A 20,145-nucleotide genomic window follows, 5' to 3' on the forward strand; every position below is an offset into this window, starting at 1 on the left:
TCTGAAGACGGCGGCGCTGGGAGAGGAGCTTTGTTCCCTTAACGTCCAAGATGATAAAACAAACTTATCATTTGTGCCCGGAGTTTGGAGAAATTTCATTTATCTTGCATGGATAACATTTTATCCAGCTTCTTGCCGCACTTGTCCAACTTGTCTGAAGTAGTGAAGGGGGCCACTGTAGCTGCAGGAGGTCTGGGCTGGACCGGGCTATCTGGTCCTGCTGGACGTTCAGGGCTGTGCAGGAGGCTGTCGGAGTTCCACACCAAGCTGAGTTGAAAGTTATTGCTCCTTTAATGAGTCGGCTGATAAACTTGTTCTCCTCTCCTCTCATTAGCACCTCCTCCTGCTCCTGCTCCTCCTCCTTATCTCCGTCTCTTGCTAACTGCTGTAGGGGCTACAACGTACAAGCTGCACTCGTATCAAACGGGACCTGTGGATCAAAGCAGAAGCAGCTTTTTTATCCGTCTCCTGTAGATATAATTCTGTTTCCTGTGCTTTGGTCACTCTCGGGAAGGATGAAGACCATAATAATGTGGTGCGCTTCCTGTCTAATGACACGTCTCCAACTCTCAGGACATCACATGGATCCTCAGAGAATCACCTGCGCTGCTGTTTACGTACCTTCACCAGGAGATGGTTCTGTGGCATCAGAGAGACCCACAGCTGCTCCTCCCGGGCTCGCAGACTAATGGGCCAGAGAACCCCATTTTTGTGATGGACAGACAGACACAGGTGGAACCCGCGTGAGTCCAGAGGTTGACAGGTGGTCCGACTGCATCATTAACCCGGTTTGTTGTGGAGGACCTGCTCCCACTGAGAGCTTTTGTTTTTGGCACACGGCCTTATCAGCAGTGACGGGGGATGATTGTGACAGCGCACGAGGACGGGACATTTTCACAGCTCATCTATCACAGCAGCAGATAAACAGACTGAAGACCGTCAGCGGCTCAACGCTCGGCTCCCCCGCCGTCAATTAGCACCAGGCACTTAGAAAAGCAGGAAGCCCCAAGACTGCCTCTGATGATTCAGATATCCACCAATGAGAGCAGACGCAGTGGACTCAGCAAACAGGACATTGCAGCCCCCTGAAGCCCGCATGGCCGTGGGCGTCTGCTGCCACTGGAACGCCACCGGCGTGCTGGTCTGCCCAACAAAGCATTAATGCATATGCGCTAGGCTAGATCCTGAAGCTAACGTGTGAGAAAACAGCGTCACATGATAAAACAAAGCATGATATATACAAAGGAACATATGGGGGTGGAGTGTCTCAGGGTGGTCAGGTTGTCCCCTGCTATCCTGAGGTGATAGAACATCAGCCAAAGCAGGTCAGGGTTCTGATCAGGAGTGATAAGAAGCGGTTACAGCATTGCTATATGAACAGTTTGAACCTAACAAGAATTCACTCACACTAACAAACATGGGATCTTCAGGAACATCGGTTTGTCTAATCCAGGGGTGGACATCGAGGCCGTATCCAAGCCAGACCTTCTGTCCTACAGGTAAACACCTTCACCTGGGGTTCCATTTACCTTGGTGAAAGCATTTCCTGCCTGGCAGGATGCAAATCCCGGCTTGAACTCCACCCTCGAGGACTGGATTTGCCCTCCTCTGAGGGGCACGTCCAATCCATGAAGGCTGGGATCCAGACAGGTTTTACATCCTACCAGGGAGAAACCGCTGGAACCCCAGGTGAAAGTGTTTACCTGTAGGACAGAAGGTCTGGCTTGGATACGGCCCTCAAGGACTGGATTTGCCCACCCCTGGGGTAGAGGGCCCGCAACCGTGGCAGGGGCAGGAAGGGCTCCTGGGGGGCCCTTCCTGAGTGGGATGAAGCTTCTACACTGGAAAACAATCTTTTCACTGCAATAGCAAAGTTCTGGTGTGGCGTAACAGCCACTGTTCAGGGAGACCGGCTGCCTCTCATACATCCCATAATGTCCTCAGGTCAGCGCCTCTGCAGGTTCCAGCAGCCGCTGTTATTATGGGCTGGAGGACTGCAGACTGGGAACTGGCAGAACCAGAGGGAGACGCTCGCAGTGGGCCCGGGCTGATGTACACGCAGGCGATGAGTGGGCGTGTCCACAGGAGTCATTGTTAGCATAGCACACGCCTCGCCGCAACCCAAACCCCCACGATCGCCCACCAAAAGGGGACGTTTGTGGGCGTGTCCACAGAAGTCATTGTTAGCGTAGCACGCGCCTCGCTGCAACCCAAATCCCCACGATCGCCCACCAAAAGGTGACGTTTGTGGGCGTGTCCACAGGAGTCATTGTTAGCGTAGCACGCGCCTCGCCGCAACCCAAATCCCCACGATCGCCCACCAAAAGGTGACGTTTGTGGGCGTGTCCACGGGAGTCATTGTTAGCGTAGCACGCACCTCGCCGCAACCCAAACCCCCATGATCGCCCACCAAAAGGTGACATTTGTGGGCGTGTCCACGGGAGTCATTGTTAGCGTAGCACGCGCCTCGCCGCAGCCCAAACCCCCACGATCGCCCACCAAAAGGTGACGTTTGTGGGCGTGTCCACGGGAGTCATTGTTAGCGTAGCACGCACCTCGCCGCAACCCAAACCCCCATGATCGCCCACCAAAAGGTGACGTTTGTGGGCGTGTCCACGGGAGTCATTGTTAGCGTAGCACGCGCCTCGCCGCAGCCCAACCCCCATGATCGCCCACCAAAAGGTGACGTTTGTGGGCGTGTCCACGGGAGTCATTGTTAGCGTAGCACGCACCTCGCCGCAACCCAAATCCCCACGATCGCCCACCAAAAGGTGACGTTTGTGGGCGTGTCCACGGGAGTCATTGTTAGCGTAGCACGCGCCTCGCCTCGCCTCGCCCCAGCCCAAACCCCCACGATCGCCCACCAAAAGGTGACGTTTGTGGGCGTGTCCACAGGAGTCATTATTAGCGTAGCACGCGCCTCGCCGCAACCCAAACCCCCACGGTCGCCCACCAAAAGGTGACGTTTGCGTTCTTTATTTCTCAGGGCTGCAGTTTCCTGTCTGAATGAGGAGCAGCTTCCGTGCTGCCCAGGAGAAGCTTAGTTTGATGGACTCGGGATCCTCCGCATATAAATAAAGAGACGTTTTTCGCTCCTGTAAAATAAAAGGAGTCCAGGAGCAGCTGTGTAAAGGTTAAGAGCTGGCACTTAGCATTGGGGATGGCTCGAGCTCCAACCCGTGAGTCAGGGTGCCATTAAATCACCAGCTCGCCATCTGTGATCCATGCAACGCTGGGACATCAATAAGCCATTTCCAGCAGGATTGGGTTCCGCTGCCGAATTGATCTTTGTTATCCTGATGGCCATGTGCCACCGCTGGCTCCACCTAATGGAAGTCATTTTCAGATTAGGTGTTTTAAGATGTCTGGGCCTCGCAGCGCGGCAGATGAATGTGGCATTGCTGCTTTCATTCTGGCATCATTCAGGGCCTCCTAAAATACCGGCCCCGGCCCTCCGGCCCCAGTCTGAAGTCACCTTCACATAAAATAAACACATTTTCAAAGGGGCGTGTAAGAGTGAAGCTGGTCACTAATATCGGGCTGGGCTCCTTTTGCCCCGTTAACAGAAGCAGCTGGGGCCGGGCCTTGGGGCCCTCCAGCGGGGGCCACTCACGGGGCCTCCGCAGAAGCAGCTGGGGCCGGGCCATGGGACCCTCCAGCGGGGGCCACTCACGGGGCCTCCGCAGAAGCAGCTGGGGCCGGGCCTTTGGGCCCTCCAGCGGGGGCCACTCACGGGGCCTCTACAGAAGCAGCTGGGGCCCGGCCATGGGGCCCTCCAGCGGGGGCCACTCACGGGGCCTCTACAGAAGCAGCTGGGGCCGGGCCATGGGACCCTCCAGCGGGGGCCACTCACGGGGCCTCCGCAGAAGCAGCTGGGGCCGGGCCATGGGACCCTCCAGCGGGGGCCACTCACGGGGCCTCCGCAGAAGCAGCTGGGGCCGGCCATGGGGCCCTCCAGCGGGGGCCACTCACGGGGCCTCCGCAGAAGCAGCTGGGGCCGGGCCATGGGGCCCTCCAGCGGGGGCCACTCACGGGGCCTCCGCAGAAGCAGCTGGGGCCCGGCCATGGGGCCCTCCAGCGGGGGCCACTCACGGGGCCTCCGCAGAAGCAGCTGGGGCCGGGCCATGGGACCCTCCAGCGGGGGCCACTCACGGGGCCTCCGCAGAAGCAGCTGGGGCCGGGCCATGGGACCCTCCAGCGGGGGCCACTCACGGGGCCTCCGCAGAAGCAGCTGGGGCCCGGCCATGGGGCCCTCCAGCGGGGGCCACTCACGGGGCCTCCGCAGAAGCAGCTGGGGCCCGGCCATGGGGCCCTCCAGCGGGGGCCACTCACTGGGCCCCCACATCTGCCCGGGGCTCTCCGAGCCTGCGTCCCACACTGATCGACGGCGCTGAAACACACTCCCATAATGCTTTGCTCCTGTCAGCGCACCGCAACATTAACGCCGTTCAGCCTTTATTATTCACTGATTTGTGTGGAGGACTTTAATTTTAGCATCTAAAGGCTGCTTCAGTTTAAACTGGTGTCTCGCTGTTTCGCGGCAGCCAGGAAGATGAACTAGCCATTTTTGTGAAATACCCCCTCTTATATAAACAGGCGTGCTCTCACACATCATCCTGCTCTATTACATAAACAATTAAACTTTACTGGATTTACTTTCACACTCTGCTACATGAATCATAGCCAAAAAAAAGGAGAACGGTTTCTAGCTTGAGACAGTTTAATTAAAAAGTAGAGGCAACGTTGAAGTATTGCTTTCATTAGCTTTCCCCAGCAGAGAGACACAGATGAACATTAAAATCCTCTCATGAACGAGTGATAGAAGCTTGTCAGCCAACAAGTACGGGTATTAGCCTCATGGACGCAGGCTCAGATCCCCAAATGTGACGTCCTTGTAATTCACCATGTCACATTTTCAAAAGATAATCACGAATGGATAATGATAAAGGCAGAGAGGCAACAAACAGCTGGAGGAGGACGGTCCCGGAGGTAAAGAAGGCAAACTTCTACAAGGAGAAAAGGAGAGGAGCTAAGAGACGAGGAGAAAGCAGAGGGAAGAGCAGCTGGAGGAACAGTGGACGGAAGCGCTCAGTGAGAAGGAAGCATGCCGACCAGAAGCTGTTCTCCTCACAGAAACGAAGATCAAAGGAGAAGGAAGCATGCCGACCAGAAGCTGTTCTCCTCACAGAAACCGAAGAACAAAGGAGAAGGAAACATGCCGACCAGAAGCTGTTCTCCTCACAGGAACCGAAGAACAAAGGAGGAGGAAACATGCCGACCAGAAGCTGTTCTCCTCACAGGAACCGAAGAACAAAGGAGAAGGAAACATGCCGACCAGAAGCTGTTCTCCTCACAGGAACCGAAGAACAAAGGAGGAGGAAACATGCCGACCAGAAGCTGTTCTCTCACAGGAACCGAAGATCAAAGGAGAAGGAAGCATGCCGACCAGAGGCTGTTCTCCTCACAGGAACCGAAGAACAAAGGAGGAGGAAACATGCCGACCAGAAGCTGTTCTCCTCACAGGAACCGAAGAACAAAGGAGAAGGAAACATGCCGACCAGAGGCTGTTCTCCTCACAGGAACCGAAGAACAAGGGAGAAGGAAACATGCCGACCAGAGGCTGTTCTCCTCACAGGAACCGAAGATCAAAGGAGAGGGAAGCATGCCGACCAGAGGCTGTTCTCCTCACAGGAACCGAAGATCAAAGGAGAAGGAAACATGCCGACCAGAGGCTGTTCTCCTCACAGGAACCGAAGAACAAAGGAGAAGGAAAATGCCGACCAGAGGCTGTTCTCCTCACAGGAACCGAAGAACAAGGGAGAAGGAAACATGCCGACCAGAGGCTGTTCTCCTCACAGGAACCGAAGATCAAAGGAGAAGGAAGCATGCCGACCAGAAGCTGTTCTCCTCACAGGAACCGAAGAACAAAGTGATCTGCTCAGATGGAAACCACATATGGAGGGTTCCTAATGGGACGTGCACCTTTCCTGGAGAGGATGGTGGCGTCCTGTCAGCAGGACTCACCTGTGCACAGGTGCTTCCCTCCCAGGCTGGCCCAGGTCCCTGCCGTCGCTCCCGCTACACACCTGCTGCTCATCAGAGACAGTCCTCGTCACCTGCCTCCTGGTCCACACGTCCAGCTTCTCCAGTCGGTTGTTGTTCCCTACGCAGTAGCTCAGCTCAGGGACCTCTGTGGCTCATGTTTAGGTTATTCCTGTTCTCTGCTAGCAGCTGTCCCTCCCTGTCCATCCCTGTCCAACTCTGTCCCTCCCTGTCCATCCCTGTCCAACTCTGTCCATCCCTGTCCAACTCTGTCCAACTCTGTCCATCCCTGTTCATCCCTGTCCAACTCTGTCCATCCCTGTACATCCCTGTTTATATCTGTCCATCCCTGTTATATCTGTCCATCCCTGTCCATCCCTGTCCAACTCTGTCCATCCCTGTACATCCCTGTTTATATCTGTCCATCCCTGTTTATATCTGTCCAACTCCGTCCATCCCTGTTTATATCTGTCCATCCCTGTCCAACTCTGTCCAACTCTGTCCCTCCCTGTCCATCTCTGTACAACTCTGTCCATCCCTGTCTGTATCTGTCCATCTCAGTCCATCCCTGTCCAACTCTATCCATCCCTGTCCAACTCTGTCCATCCCTGTTTATATCTGTCCATCCCTGTCCATCTCTGTCCATCCCTGTTTATATCTGTCCATCCCTGTCCATCCCTGGTGCAGACACTAACATCTATGATGTCCTCCTAGACTGTTGGACATGTCTGAATGTAGGACATCAGGGCCTTGGCTGAAGTCTCAGATTAAATGTTCTGTCATCATCTGCTGCATTTATCAAGTTGTGACATCATCATTTATCACGAGGGACTCCACTAATGTGTCAGATGAGCATTTATTAAAAACCTTGTCCCTCCCAGCTCCTTCATGGAGACTCCATTAGGGGTCCCATCATTTCATGGAGACTCCATTAGGGGTCCCATCATTTCATGGAGACTCCATTAGGGGGCAGGACAACGCAACAACAAGGGAAACAGGCAGGACAACGCAACAACAGGGTAAACAGGCAGGACAACGCAACAACAAGGAAAACAGGCAGGACAACGCAACAAGGGAAACAGGCAGGACAACGCAACAACAAGGAAAACAGGCAGGACAACGCAACAACAGGGGAAACAGGCAGGACAACGCAACAACAAGGAAAACAGGCAGGACAACGCAACAACAAGGGAAACAGGCAGGACAACGCAACAACAAGGAAAACAGGCAGGACAACGCAACAACAGGGGAAACAGGCAGGACAACGCAACAACAAGGAAAACAGGCAGGACAACGCAACAAGGGAAACAGGCAGGACAACGCAACAACAAGGAAAACAGGCAGGACAACGCAACAACAAGGGAAACAGGCAGGACAACGCAACAACAGGGGAAACAGGCAGGACAACGCAACAACAAGGAAAACAGGCAGGACAACGCAACAACAGGGGAAACAGGCAGGACAACGCAACAACAAGGGAAACAGGCAGGACAACGCAACAACAAGGAAAACAGGCAGGACAACGCAACAACAGGGGAAACAGGCAGGACAACGCAACAACAGGGGAAACAGGCAGGACAACGCAACAACAAGGAAAACAGGCAGGACAACGCAACAACAGGGTAAACAGGCAGGACAACGCAACAACAAGGAAAACAGGCAGGACAACGCAACAACAAGGGAAACAGGCAGGACAACGCAACAACAAGGGAAACAGGCAGGACAACGCAACAACAGGGGAAACAGGCAGGACAACGCAACAACAGCGGAAACAGGCAGGACAACACAACAACAGGGGAAACAGGCAGGACAACGCAACAACAGGGGAAACAGGCAGGACAACGCAACAACAAGGAAAACAGGCAGGACAACGCAACAACAAGGGAAACAGGCAGGACAACGCAACAACAGGGGAAACAGGCAGGACAACGCAACAACAGGGGAAACAGGCAGGACAACGCAACAACAAGGAAAACAAGCAGGACAACGCAACAAGGGAAACAGGCAGGACAACGCAACAACAGGGGAAACAGGCAGGACAACGCAACAAGGGAAACAGGCAGGACAACGCAACAACAAGGGAAACAGGCAGGACAACGCAACAACAGGGGAAACAGGCAGGACAACGCAACAACAAGGGAAACAGGCAGGACAACACAACAACAGGGGAAACAGGCAGGACAGGTTAAGTCTTGATTCAAGCCCTGATTCAGTCTCAGATGGTCTGAGTCTCACAAGGTCTGAGGCTCACAAGGTCTGAGTCTCAGGAGGTCTGAGTCTCACAAGGTCTGAATCTCACAAGGTCTTAGTCTCAGAAGGTCTGAGTCGCACAAGCTCTGAGTCTCACAAGGTCTGAATCTCACAAGGTCTTAGTCTCAGAAGATCTGAGTCTCAGGAGGTCTAAGTCTCAGAAGGTCTGAGTCGCAGAAGGTCTGAGTCTCACAAGGTCTGAGTCTCAGAAGGTCTGAGTCTCACAAGGTCTTAGTCTCACAAGGTCTGAGGCTCACAAGGTCTGAGGCTCACAAGGTCTGAGGCTCACAAGGTCTGAGTCTCAAGAGGTCTTAGTCTCACAAGGTCTGAGTCTCAGGAGGTCTGAGTCTCACAAGGTCTGAGTCTCAGAGAGTCTGAGTCTCAGGAGTCTGAGTCTCAGGAGGTCTGAGTCTCAGGAGGTCTGAGTCTCACAAGGTCTGAGTCTCACGAGGTCTGAGTCTCAGGGAGTCTGAGTCTCAGGAGGTCTGAGTCTCAGAAGGTCTGAGTCTCATAAGGTCTGTCTCAGAAGGTCTGAGTCTCAGAAGGTCTGAGTCTCAGAAGGTCTGAGGCTCACAAGGTCTGAGTCTCAGGAGGTCTGAGTCTCAGGAGGTCTGAGTCTCATAAGGTCTGTCTCAGAAGGTCTGAGTCTCAGAAGGTCTGAGTCTCAGAAGGTCTGAGTCTCAGGAGGTCTGAGTCTCAGGAGGTCTGAGTCTCAGGAGGTCTGAGTCTCAGGAGGTCTGAGTCTCAAGAGGTCTGAGTCTCAGGAGGTCTGAGTCTCAAGAGGTCTGAGTCTCAGGAGGTCTGAGTCTCAAGAGGTCTGAGTCTCAAGAGGTCTGAGTCTCAGGAGGTCTGAGTCTCAGGGAGTCTGAGTCTCAGGGAGTCTGCACAGAACTCCCCACTCTCAAATATCACCAGCCAATTCCATCACAATACTTGTGTCAGATTTTAATTGGGAAAAATAATTACGTTGCCACTTGATTCTGCTGTAGCATTTGCAAACGTGGAGCCATTAAACCCCAGGCTACCTTTTATCTCCAAGGTGAGATCAGGAACAGTTAATGGCTTTTGCTGTTTTTAGAGGTGCTGCTAGCACCCCCCACCCCCCCACCCCCCCACCCACACCCACACACACACACACACACTCTTATTGCAATCATAAGATCTGTCAAAAATTAGCTCTGTGGCTAATTAGCCTGTAATGAGGAATTTCTGATTCCATCCAATTATGTTTAGATGCATCACCAAACGTGACTGAGAGTTTTACAGGACCAAAGCTCCACGTTCATGCTTCCATGAGCCACTTATCATGGAAATAACCAGATGCATACGAGTGTGTGTGTGTGTGTGTGTGTGTGTGTGTGTGTGTGTGTGTGTGTGCCTCACGCTGTTGATCCCTAATGAGAGGTTAATGAAGGACTTGTAATGTTGCATGAAGGTGTGAAAAATCCAGCTATGACTTAAATGTGGCTGGAGAAGCAGAGAGCCATCCAGAGCTGCTCCATGCGGGAAAGGTCGGAGTCTTCATTTGAATTCCATGAGACACGACTATATAAATAAATAATCATTTCATTTTTTACCTAGTAATGACAGAGTAAACAGCATTTTAAAGTTTCAGATAATAAGTCATTAAATCTGATTAACGGTCGGTCGGTCGGTCGGTCGGTCGGTCGATCGAAGTGCAGAAACGGTCTCCCGAGTTCTCTGCAGTCCAGGAGGACTGCTTCTGTCTTCTTTGAACCTTCTTTGGACCTTTTTACCACTGTGTTCTGGCCTGCTCTCGGGTTCTGTTTAAACCCAAAACTGTAACAAATAAGAACGTGGAGGACTTAATCAGGGATCAATGTGCTGGGTGGGATTTAACTGGACACATATTACAAAATAACTACACTCTTTGGGTTTTAGTTCTTTTTCTTCAGTTTTAACTAAATTCTCAAACTGTCGTATCGTGTTGTTGCTGTTTGTGCACCGGAGCCCGAAGTGGTCCGAGAGTAATGCGGTTTACAGTGGACAGGCGGACGTTTCAGGCTTCAGCTGCAGTGGAAGGGCGTCCTAGCAGATTATTCCAGACTTCATTACTGGCACCAGGGGGGCTCCAGCACCGTGCACGTCTCCTGCGCACAGACCCTGCTGGCCCCTGCTTCCCCATTGGTAATTGCCACTCTAGCACTGAATTTAATTTGTCTTTAGACGTCCGAGGCAAAGACACAAGGTGTCCACCACCATCACATTGCTGTGCATGTGAGCAGCTGTCCATGCCGGCCAGGAGGACGTGTCCAGCTCAGTGGACTTCATTGGTCTTCACATCTTGCACTTTTCCATGATAGTTCCCCTCTAACGTCCTCTGCTGCTACAGCAGGGCACCAAGTGTCCCCCCTCCCATCTACAACGGCTGAACGGGACAGGGACAAAGTGGTTGAGCGTTGACCGGGAACACATCGAACACCCTCCCGTGAATGCAAACAGAGGTGTTGCTGACAGAGATCAAGGAGCATGGCAGCGTCTCGGCCCATTCCTCACCATCCACACCTTCGGGGACACCATCAGAAACATTTTCCCAAGTCTACAAAGCAGACATTCAAAGTATTCAGGTTCTGGTAGTCCTGGTGGTTTGGCTGATCTCTTCTTCTGGACCTTGATGTAGAAGAGCTACATCAGGACAGGTGAACCTCTGACACACGTTTTAGATGGACAGCTGCATCCTGTCCTGAGGAGTTGTCTATCTGGGGTTGGTCCATGTGTCTCTGCAGCAGCTGTTTGCTCAGATGTGGACATTCTTCTCTGCTCTGGACAGAATGAACCACATTAGTCGGCTTGTGTGGACCAGTCTGAGTGTGTCCCAGGAGAACCTACCAGGAGAACCAGTATAAGCAGACCTTTCAGAGACTTCCTCATGTGGTTCTTGTCCTTCCCCTCCTCCCTTGAAGGTGCCAACTGTGCTCAGTGGTTCTGGGTTTGTATCACACCCGGCTTGTGCTGTAGAGGACAATGCTTCTGGTGGGCTGTCCTCAGCCAGCCTTGACGGGGGGGCAGTGGCCTGGACGCTGGAGGGAGGACCCGGAGTTTCTTCTCCAAGTTCAGACCGTTTGGATCTCAGACGGGACACAAACTGGAGCTCATTCATGAGTATTTGCTCAGTGGTTCAACGCTAATAGTGCGTCAACAAATCACAATCCTGGTTCCTTCAGAAAGTCCAGCAGCCCCCACTGGCCTGAAGGGAGGATGCAGGTGAACAGTGAGGTGCCATCAACGGTAACCATGGTTTCCACTGTCTAATTTAAAGCTCCTTATCTTGTCAGCTAAATCCTGGGAGCTCCCAACGTGCTGCTGGGATGTCGATGCTGCTGATGATCGGGCTGAGGAGCGATGCCCTCCTCATGGATGCTGGAGGCCATGGATTCATGGAGTGTCTTCACCAGGGAAAAGTCTGTGGGGACTTTTCCTTCTCCAGGTGTAGAAGGCTCTGCAGCCTGCTGAATCTTGAAGAACTCAGGTCTTTGGGGGCTGACAATTTCTGACCTACAACATTTCATGGTGACTTGTGAGCAACAACATGAGTCTGGACTTCCTCTGAAGGTGCTGGCCATAGTTGGAATGAGGCCATCCATCGCTATCTGCCCTGCCTGCTGTTATTGATCGTTCTATTTCTGTGCCAGTCACACCTGCCCATTACCCAGTCACACCTGCCCATTACCCAGTCACACCTGCCCATTAACCAGTCACACCTTCACCTTTTTTGTTCCCTCCTGCTCCTCATGTGCAATCACCTCCATATAAAAACAGCCCAGTTTCACACCCTCTTCAACAGCTTTGCCTTGGCTCAGTACCTGTTTCCCACACACTTGCTTGGGCTGGTTTAGTGGTTTTGACCTCCTCCCTTTCTCTCTGCAGCAGTGGCCATTTTAGCCTTCTGAAGACCAGTGTGACTTTTACTCCATCTGGTTGCTGACCAGCCTGCTCTTCACCCTGCTGAGAACTGTTGCACCTCTACGGCTTTCGTTCCAGTGATCTTTGAACAACCATCTAATTCTATTCTGGCTCCCAGCAGATGGTTCAATGTAACGAACCCTGACCTGAATAAATGGAGGACAATGAACCAGAACATGTTTAACCCTAAAAGGTGCAGCGGCCAGCATGTCGGGGTGGCCCAGCAGGAGGACATCCAGGCCTCCAGACCTCCAGGCTTTAGTTCCACTGTTAAATCTGATCCTCTGAAGATTTGACTGTTGGTGGTTTCCAGAAAAAATGGCTGGCCATGCTGTGTAGTCAAGCTGCATCTGTGGCGTCTACACTTCCACATTGTGGTTGATCGTTGCCATGGCAACCTCCAGAGACCACGCAAACACCGCCTTGACCTGCCACTTCAACAAAGGCAGATTCCAAAGCTTCTGCAAGCCTCTGGATCCAGTTAAAGGTCTGCTGGAGGAATGTGGTGGAGAAAAATGAATTATCATATAATCTTTGGGACCCTGTCTGTCAAAAAGATGGATGAGGGGGGTGTAATGGTGGCGAGATTTCAGAGAAACGCCACTCGGAGCCCAGCGTAATAAACATGCAAAGGCACTGAAAAGGTTCAAGTGATTGATCGTTCTAACATCGGTGTCACATAGTCCAGGAGAAAAGCTGGAGTCGTGTCAGCCAGGACACTTCAGGAAGTGAAGTTCATGCCTTAATCAGCTTTAATGGCCTTTTAATCAGCTTGCTAATTGGCTGATATTTAAGTGTTGCTTATGTTTCTGGGATAAAATTCAAGGTAAATGTGCAAAATCCAAATCGGAGCATAGAATCTCCCCATGAAAAAACAATTTAAACCTGTGGTCAGATTAGTGGAATTATCTTTTTCCATTTAGCAACGATTCGATTGAGGATTGTCTGAGTCTGGATGGAAATATTCACCTGCACAGAACTAAAGCTGACAGTGAAAAACTGGAATAAACCAGAATCTCTTTTTCTGTCATTCTCCTTATCATTTCATCAGAGCCGTGTGATAGTTTAGATGTTATGGGATGGGACCTAAATACAGAGATGCCTGAAGAAGGGACATTTGGGCGATTTGTTGTCGTCTTTTTGTGACACTTTTTTCTTATTTATTCATTTGTTTGTATCAAAGTGTTCTGGAAGGCCGGGATCTGCACCACATGAAAGCCCTTTGGACCAGGAGGGCTAAGCTTCCAGACACTTTACTTTTCTCCCACAATGCAACAGTTTCAGAATGACTGAGAGCCCCAAACTGGGGAAGAAAAAGAGTCAATTGCAATTGTTTAATTTATGAGTGAAGCCCAAAGCCAAACCTGCTGCAGGTCGTCTGAAGGTGAAGCTGTTTGTGTTTGAATGTGGCCCAGCAACTACACAGTTCCTGTCTGACTTCGCCAACTTCCTGTCTGACGTGGCACTCAGGAATCAGGAAGAGTAGATGCCGCCTCGACCGCCGCGGCCTGTGGGGCCTCCATCTGGGTCCGGTCCACCTGCTCCACCCAGTGTCGGCACCGTCGATCAATCACAACAAAATGTTAGGGTTAGTTAGGGTTCGTATGTGTAGTGATCTGAGGGTTGGTGGTTGCAGTGGGACTGACGTCCACGCGTGCTTGTCTTTGGGCAGCCTTCCAAAGGAAGAGATGAGATTTGTTGGGAAAAAAAAACATTTTATAAAGGAGGTCAAGTTCATTTTTTTTCCCTTATTCTTCCAATTTTTTTCTTCAAAGTTCTTAGAGCCGATCTTCAACAAAACTCCTTTTTTGATGCATCTTTGTTGATAGTTAACCAACCCTGCTGAAACTGTGAGAGCCTGTTGTGCTGTGCTGTGTTGTGTATCTGAAGTAAGGGGTTGCGAGACATTGGAGGTTCTTGTGTTTGGCTGAGAGAATTACACGTGAACAATACAGGTGGTGCCTCCGTCTGTTGGGGGACTGGCCAGAACCACTTCCGAGCACTACTGAGGTACAAGGTACCAAACCCACTCTTAGGGCCCTGCGATGAACTTGGGACCTATCCAGAGACTTGCCCTGCCTCCACCCATATGTGCCCCCTCCCCGTGACCCTGAAAGAGAAAACGTGATTAGAAATGAAAACTGTTACGAAATGGGTTGTACAGGACCCGAAGGCAGGCCAGGACACAATGGTGGAGTGGTCAAAAGCTTTATTTACAGGGAGGGGGCACATACTGACAACAAGAAACAGTCCTCCTGGACCGCAGAGGATCGGGAGGCAGCGTCTGCCCGTCACAGGTCCATCGGCGAGTCCCCAACCAGACGCAGTCCCCCTAGACTGCGGGGAACTCGGAACACCAGCGAGTCCTCAACCCGCAGCAGTCCCCCCGGACTGCAGAGGACTCGGGAGTCCAGCGCAACAAGTTCAACCCCCCAAACGTGCCCCGAGACACTGAACGAAGAGGCAGTCCTCCAGGAGACACGGAAACAGGAACAGGAGCGGCCCTCCACCGGGAGCTCGGGAACAGGAGCGGCCCTCCACCGGGAGCTCGGGAACAGGAGCGGCCCTCCACCGGGAGCTCGGGAACAGGAGCGGCCCTCAGGAACAGGAGCGGCCCTCCACCGGGAGCTCGGGAACAGGAGCGGCCCTCCACCGAAAGCTCGGGAACAGGAGCGGCCCTCCACCGGGAGCTCGGGAACAGGAGCGGCCCTCAGGAACAGGAGCGGCCCTCCACTGGGAGCTCGGGAACAGGAGCGGCCCTCAGGAACAGGAGCGGCCCTCCACCGGGAGCTCGGGAACAGGAGCGGCCCTCAGGAACAGGAGCGGCCCTCCACTGGGAGCTCGGGAACAGGAGCGGCCCTCCAGGAAACCCAGAGCACCAACACATGACAGGGGAGGCGACCAAACAGCCTCACGACAAACAGACACCCTTATAAACACCAAGCAAGGAAGGAAGGAAGGAAGGAAGGAAGGAAGGAAGGAAGGAGGAAGGAAGGAAGGAAGGAAGGAAGGAAGGAAGGAGGGCGGGCGGACACCCTCGCAGGCAGGCACAACCTGCTTAAATAGGCAACAAGATGCAAATTGCCCACAGGTGCGCCTGCCTGCAGCGCCAGCTGCACCCAATTGTGCTCCCTCCCTCCCCCTGCAGGACAAAGACCAACTCAACCCAGAAACCCCAACAGAAAACGATGTCACCTGCGTAAAATCTGCTGTTCTAGCAGCGATATTTGTTTTATTTCTACATTCTTGTGTCTTTTGTCGTCCAATAAAAGCTGTACAAAGTCTCAGGTGGCCCCGGAAACATGGCCTAGCTCACGTTGCCTGGCAACGATTTCGCTGGTGGACAAATAAGTAAATAAAGAGAATTTTAGTCTGATCACAAAATACAAGCAGGACTAATGTGAAATCTTACGAGTCTAAAGAAATCCGGCAGGAACACGCTGCGCCGCTCCGGCGCCGTCGGCTCTCTGCTGCTTCATGTTGTGCTTCCAGGAAGGATGACTGGACCAAGATGGCGGACATGTTTCTGGCGTGGCAGTGGTTGATGGCGTCCACCTTCTACGCTCAGAACAGATAAAGTCACTACTGTAGGGGACTTTAACATCCACGTAGATATTCAGATTTCAGGTGTAAGATTGTTTTTTTCCACTTGGTCTCTTCCAACAGAGCAAAGAAGCAACTCGCAACCTCGATCTGGTTCCGACTGAAGCTGAACATGTGCCAGTTTTCCTTTAGAACCTGTCAGCTCAAGAAACCCGTTGAATTCCTGGTCAAGGGTTCCTCCAGGTTCACACCGGTTCTATTTGTCAGTGTTCAAGACGTCCAGTAACCAATAACACCACAATTCTATTAAAAGATAAACATCACGTTCCATTAAGTCCATTAAAAAATGTAAAGCAATATCACACACACACACACACACACACACACACACACACACACACACACACACACACACACACAGACCTGGTTATTAATCTTTTTAAGGGCCAAATGCTGAAACAATCCCTAAAGATAGAAATGAAGAGTGTAAATCAAATTTAAACTGTTTCTTCCAATGCCGTCCCAAAGGTGGAGATCTGGGGACACTTTGACTGTCCAGAGATCAAAGCCTAGAGGCTTTAATCATGAGTTCTGTAACGCTGTATTCCTATTGCCTGTGCGTTTATATACCACAGGTGTGTCACAGTATGTGGGGAGCTGAGCTCTGAGCTCTCGGGACGTAAACAGTCTCACCGTAACGACTCAGGTGTTTCGGTGTGGAACTGGGATGAGAGCTGTCCTGAAGCTGCTTTCATATCTATGATGTTGTCTTTAGTTGGCCCTACTTTAGGTTCCCCAGCAGGATGCTGAAGACCCCAGTTGAAGTAACGTGTTGATAATTGCTGGGACCTGAGTAGATAAACTGATGAGCAGCTGTTTGAAAAGCTGCAGACACCAGGTCAATATGCGGGGGCGGGGGGAACAGGGGCCTTACAAAGCTCGTACTGGTGAATTTCTCCATGGTTTCATCATTCCTCTCCTCTTCTACCCCCTCCTCCTGCACCCACCCGTCCTTCAGCAGGAGGGTTGTCAGTGTGCTGATTGTGAAGCAACTGTCATCTGTCTGCCGTCAAACACTTGTGTAGCAACTTCTGCCCACCCCTTGTTGTCAGCAGACTCTGTCCATCCATGTCTGGGTTCTAACCCCCCCCCCATGTTGGTGTTTTCACCACAGCTGGAAACCCAGTCTTCTCCCCGGTAGGTCAGAAAACCTGGACTAGCTCTGGGTCTGGATAACCCTGAGTGTCAAAGCATCATAACATCATTGTCTCCAAAATGTGCGTTTCCCCCCAGATTATCCAGGGTTTGATTAAACGAAGCTCAAAGTCTTTCATGGCGCTGGCGGCTCCTTGAATCCTCCGCTGGATCCGTTTGTGTACTGCAGAAGCTGCTGATGGCTCTTCGGCCTCTGTTCATGTCAATAATATCCAACTTCCCTCCTGCTGAGTCAGGATCTCCTGAGTCAGTTTGGCTGGATTTCCCTGCCGCTCTTATTAGTATTTTCCATCATCAGGCTCTGACGGGATGGTTTATACGCAGAATAAAACTGTCTCAGCGTGGCAAACTGATGCTGTGGAGCGGCACAAGACGAGCTCATGAATGAAGGCGGCGCCAGTCTTCATGCGGGCCCCCGGCCGCCTGCCCAGCCTGGTTCCTCTCCTCCCCCGACGGCCTCTCACTGCTGGACACTTTACAGCCGCCCATAAACCAAACGCAGACAGGCTGTCATCGGGCACATCGATGCAGCCCAACCCGCAGGTCATCTCATTAATGTGGGGAATTATTGCCGGGTCCCTGCGCTGAGGCTGGGCACCACTCTCCCAGAATAGGGTCATTACGGGAGGTAATGAACAGGGTGAGCAATGACTTGTGGGCTAACTTGGCAGGAGGCTGCTTTAAATGTCAAGGCCGCAATGTAATCATCACTTTTTTCGTTTGACGCAGCGGGGATGGACTCCATTTGTTTGTGCATCGTTAGCAGTGTGGAACCGGCATCGATGGGCTCGTGAATGGTCTCATCTGGAGGGAGAAGAGCGCTGGAATGTTGATAAAAGCCTCCTTATTAGGAGTGGCCCCGCTCAAATGGGCCCGCCTTGTTTGGTCTCACATCTCCGGGTTCGGGTTGATGCCAAAGCACAGACATGGAGCTGAACTGTTCTTCTCTGGCTGGTCCCTGCTGCTGTGGCAGCTTTGTCTCTCCTGTAGTCCAGGTCATGTGACTAACCTGGTGGGCCCAACTGAACTGTTCTTCTCTTGCTGTTCCCTGCTGCTGTGGCAGCTTTCCTGTAGTCCAGGTCATGTGACTAACCTGGTGGGCCCAGCTGAACTGTTCTTCTCTTGCTGTTCCCTGCTGCTGAGGCAGCTCTCCTGTAGTCCAGGTCATGTGACTGACCTGGTGGGCCCAGCTGAACTGTTCTTCTCTTGCTGTTCCCTGCTGCTGAGGCAGCTCTCCTGTAGTCCAGGTCATGTGACTAACCTGAATGAGGAGATACTTCCATCACTTGCCAACTTGAAAATACAAATATCCAAAGTTCTTCAGAAATCCTGCTGCAAACCAGCTCCTGAAACAGACGAGAGCTCTTGGAATAATGAAGACTAATTATAGCCAGAGTCCACCGAGCAAAGTACCGAGAGTTTAGCGACAACAAACCCAGCGTGTGGCTAATGTAAATAAATGGATTCTGCCTCCAAACGCTTCAGAAAAATTGATGCCATTCACATCCTGTCAGCACTTCAGACTCTGGTGATGCACCTCTGGGCAACTTTTCACACGGATCCTTTTCATGCTTCACTCAGTGATTCTCTGGTTCCTTCACACGTCACCACGCGGCGTGCACAAGGCTTCACCTTCATGACCTGTCCCGGCCTACAGCTGAGCTGGATCCAGGCGCAGCGTTCAGGCCACCCTGCACTGCTCCGTGCCCATGAACGTGCACGCATGATGGGATGCTCAGACCCTCCCCACCTGTCACACCTCCTGGAGTCCGACCCCGTCCCACAGCGAGGTGAGGGAGGGTTCATCGTCTGCAGTCTGCTGCGAGTGTGCACGTGGACGCCACGTCATGATGTGGCGCCATGTTAATCAGTGGCTTCTGTGTGTGAGCGTTTGTGCAACGCATCAGCTTCTCCTTTAATTACTCCGAACGCCCGTTTGGCAGCAGCAGCGGCGTGAATCCTCAGCGTTAGCCGATCTTCCAGCGTCCTCCGGCTCCACTGGAGCCCGGTTTAATTGGAAGCGCTTTAAACTGTGTCTGCGCGGCAGCGAACAGGCTCATCCAGCACCAAGCTAATCATAAAACAACATCTGAAAGTGGGGAAGCGTCACTCTTTCACGTTAGCTGTGACAGAAAACTGCAGTTTAGAGGAAGAGATATTAACAATTAGCTGAGAAATGTCGGGGGGAAAGGTTCAAAACGACTAATGCATCATGAAATCAAGGAAGATCAATGAGCTCTAAATAAATCCAGCATCAGAAGTATATTTAGTGTCACCGCAGGGACTTTAATTTTAGTGTACGACATACAAAAATAACATTTACGTGAGGAATGCATCGACTTCACAACAGGGAAGAACTTTCATCCCCGTCAAAACCCTCCAAAGGTGCGTCCAGGGTTCCCAGCAGGATCCGTCTGCTGGAACGTGGTGAAGGAGGAGCGGGGCGGCCGGTCCGTGCTCCTCCCTCAGTCCCTTCGTGTGTCACCAACACAGACGATGTCGCCTTTAACAAAGGTGGGAGGTCACAGCTTTGACCTCACCCTTGGTCACCGGCTGTGAAAACGTGCAACTCCCCAGAAAAATGCTCCTAAAATGTCCTCAGCTGTGCTGGAGTCCTCCTGCTGGGCTGATTTCTGCTGCCTCTGGACCAGACTGCAACAGAACCACGAGCTTATGGGACTAAATAACAACAAAAGCTGAATTTATGGAGCCAGCAAACCCCGAGTCTGCTCACACACCCACACACACCCCCCCTTCCCCCCCCACACACACACACAGGCTGCATGGGGCAGCGGCCCTGGTGTAGCAGACCCTGAACAGGCCGCGGCTCTGATGCATTTAAGAGCAACATGGAGTTTGTCCTGGAGCTTTTCCATCAGCGCTTCCGTGCAACGATGGGATGAGACATGATGTAAATGGTGTCTTCGATCGCCCTCAGACCGATGTGTCGCGGGGGCCAGACATGACGAGCAGCAGCGTGCACGTGAAGGCGGACAGGTGACACATCCAGATGACAGACTGAGCAGAGGGAGATGAGCTTCCTGCTCTTCTGTCAGTGGACGTTAGATGCATTCTGTGTGGTTTTGCTCCTAATATTTGGAAGGAATTGAGTTTTAAATTGAGGGAAATATTTCTACAAATTTGGCATAAATATACAAGAATATATATTTT

General features: G+C 52.1%; 1 protein-coding gene across 1 annotated transcript; it reads left to right on the forward strand.

Annotated features, from left to right (window-relative positions):
- Window positions 1-1,096: 1,096 nt before the first annotated feature.
- On the forward strand, window positions 1,097-4,394 carry LOC130514265 (uncharacterized). Its single transcript, XM_057013750.1, has 2 exons — window positions 1,097-1,141; window positions 3,567-4,394. Exons 1-2 carry the CDS (start codon window positions 1,097-1,099, stop codon window positions 4,392-4,394), a joined length of 873 nt encoding a protein of 290 aa, XP_056869730.1.
- Window positions 4,395-20,145: the final 15,751 nt, after the last annotated feature.

This window comes from Takifugu flavidus, chromosome 17 (genome assembly GCF_003711565.1).
Source record: "Takifugu flavidus isolate HTHZ2018 chromosome 17, ASM371156v2, whole genome shotgun sequence".
Classification (NCBI taxonomy): Eukaryota; Metazoa; Chordata; class Actinopteri; order Tetraodontiformes; family Tetraodontidae; genus Takifugu; species Takifugu flavidus.

Bases quoted from the DNA above. Each gene is read 5' to 3' on its own strand.
- LOC130514265 (XM_057013750.1), top strand. From the start codon at position 1,097: ATGGCCGTGGGCGTCTGCTGCCACTGGAACGCCACCGGCGTGCTG. The intron at 1,142-3,566 runs GTCTGCCCAACA...CCCCGTTAACAG, and splicing joins GGAACGCCACCGGCGTGCTG to AAGCAGCTGGGGCCGGGCCT.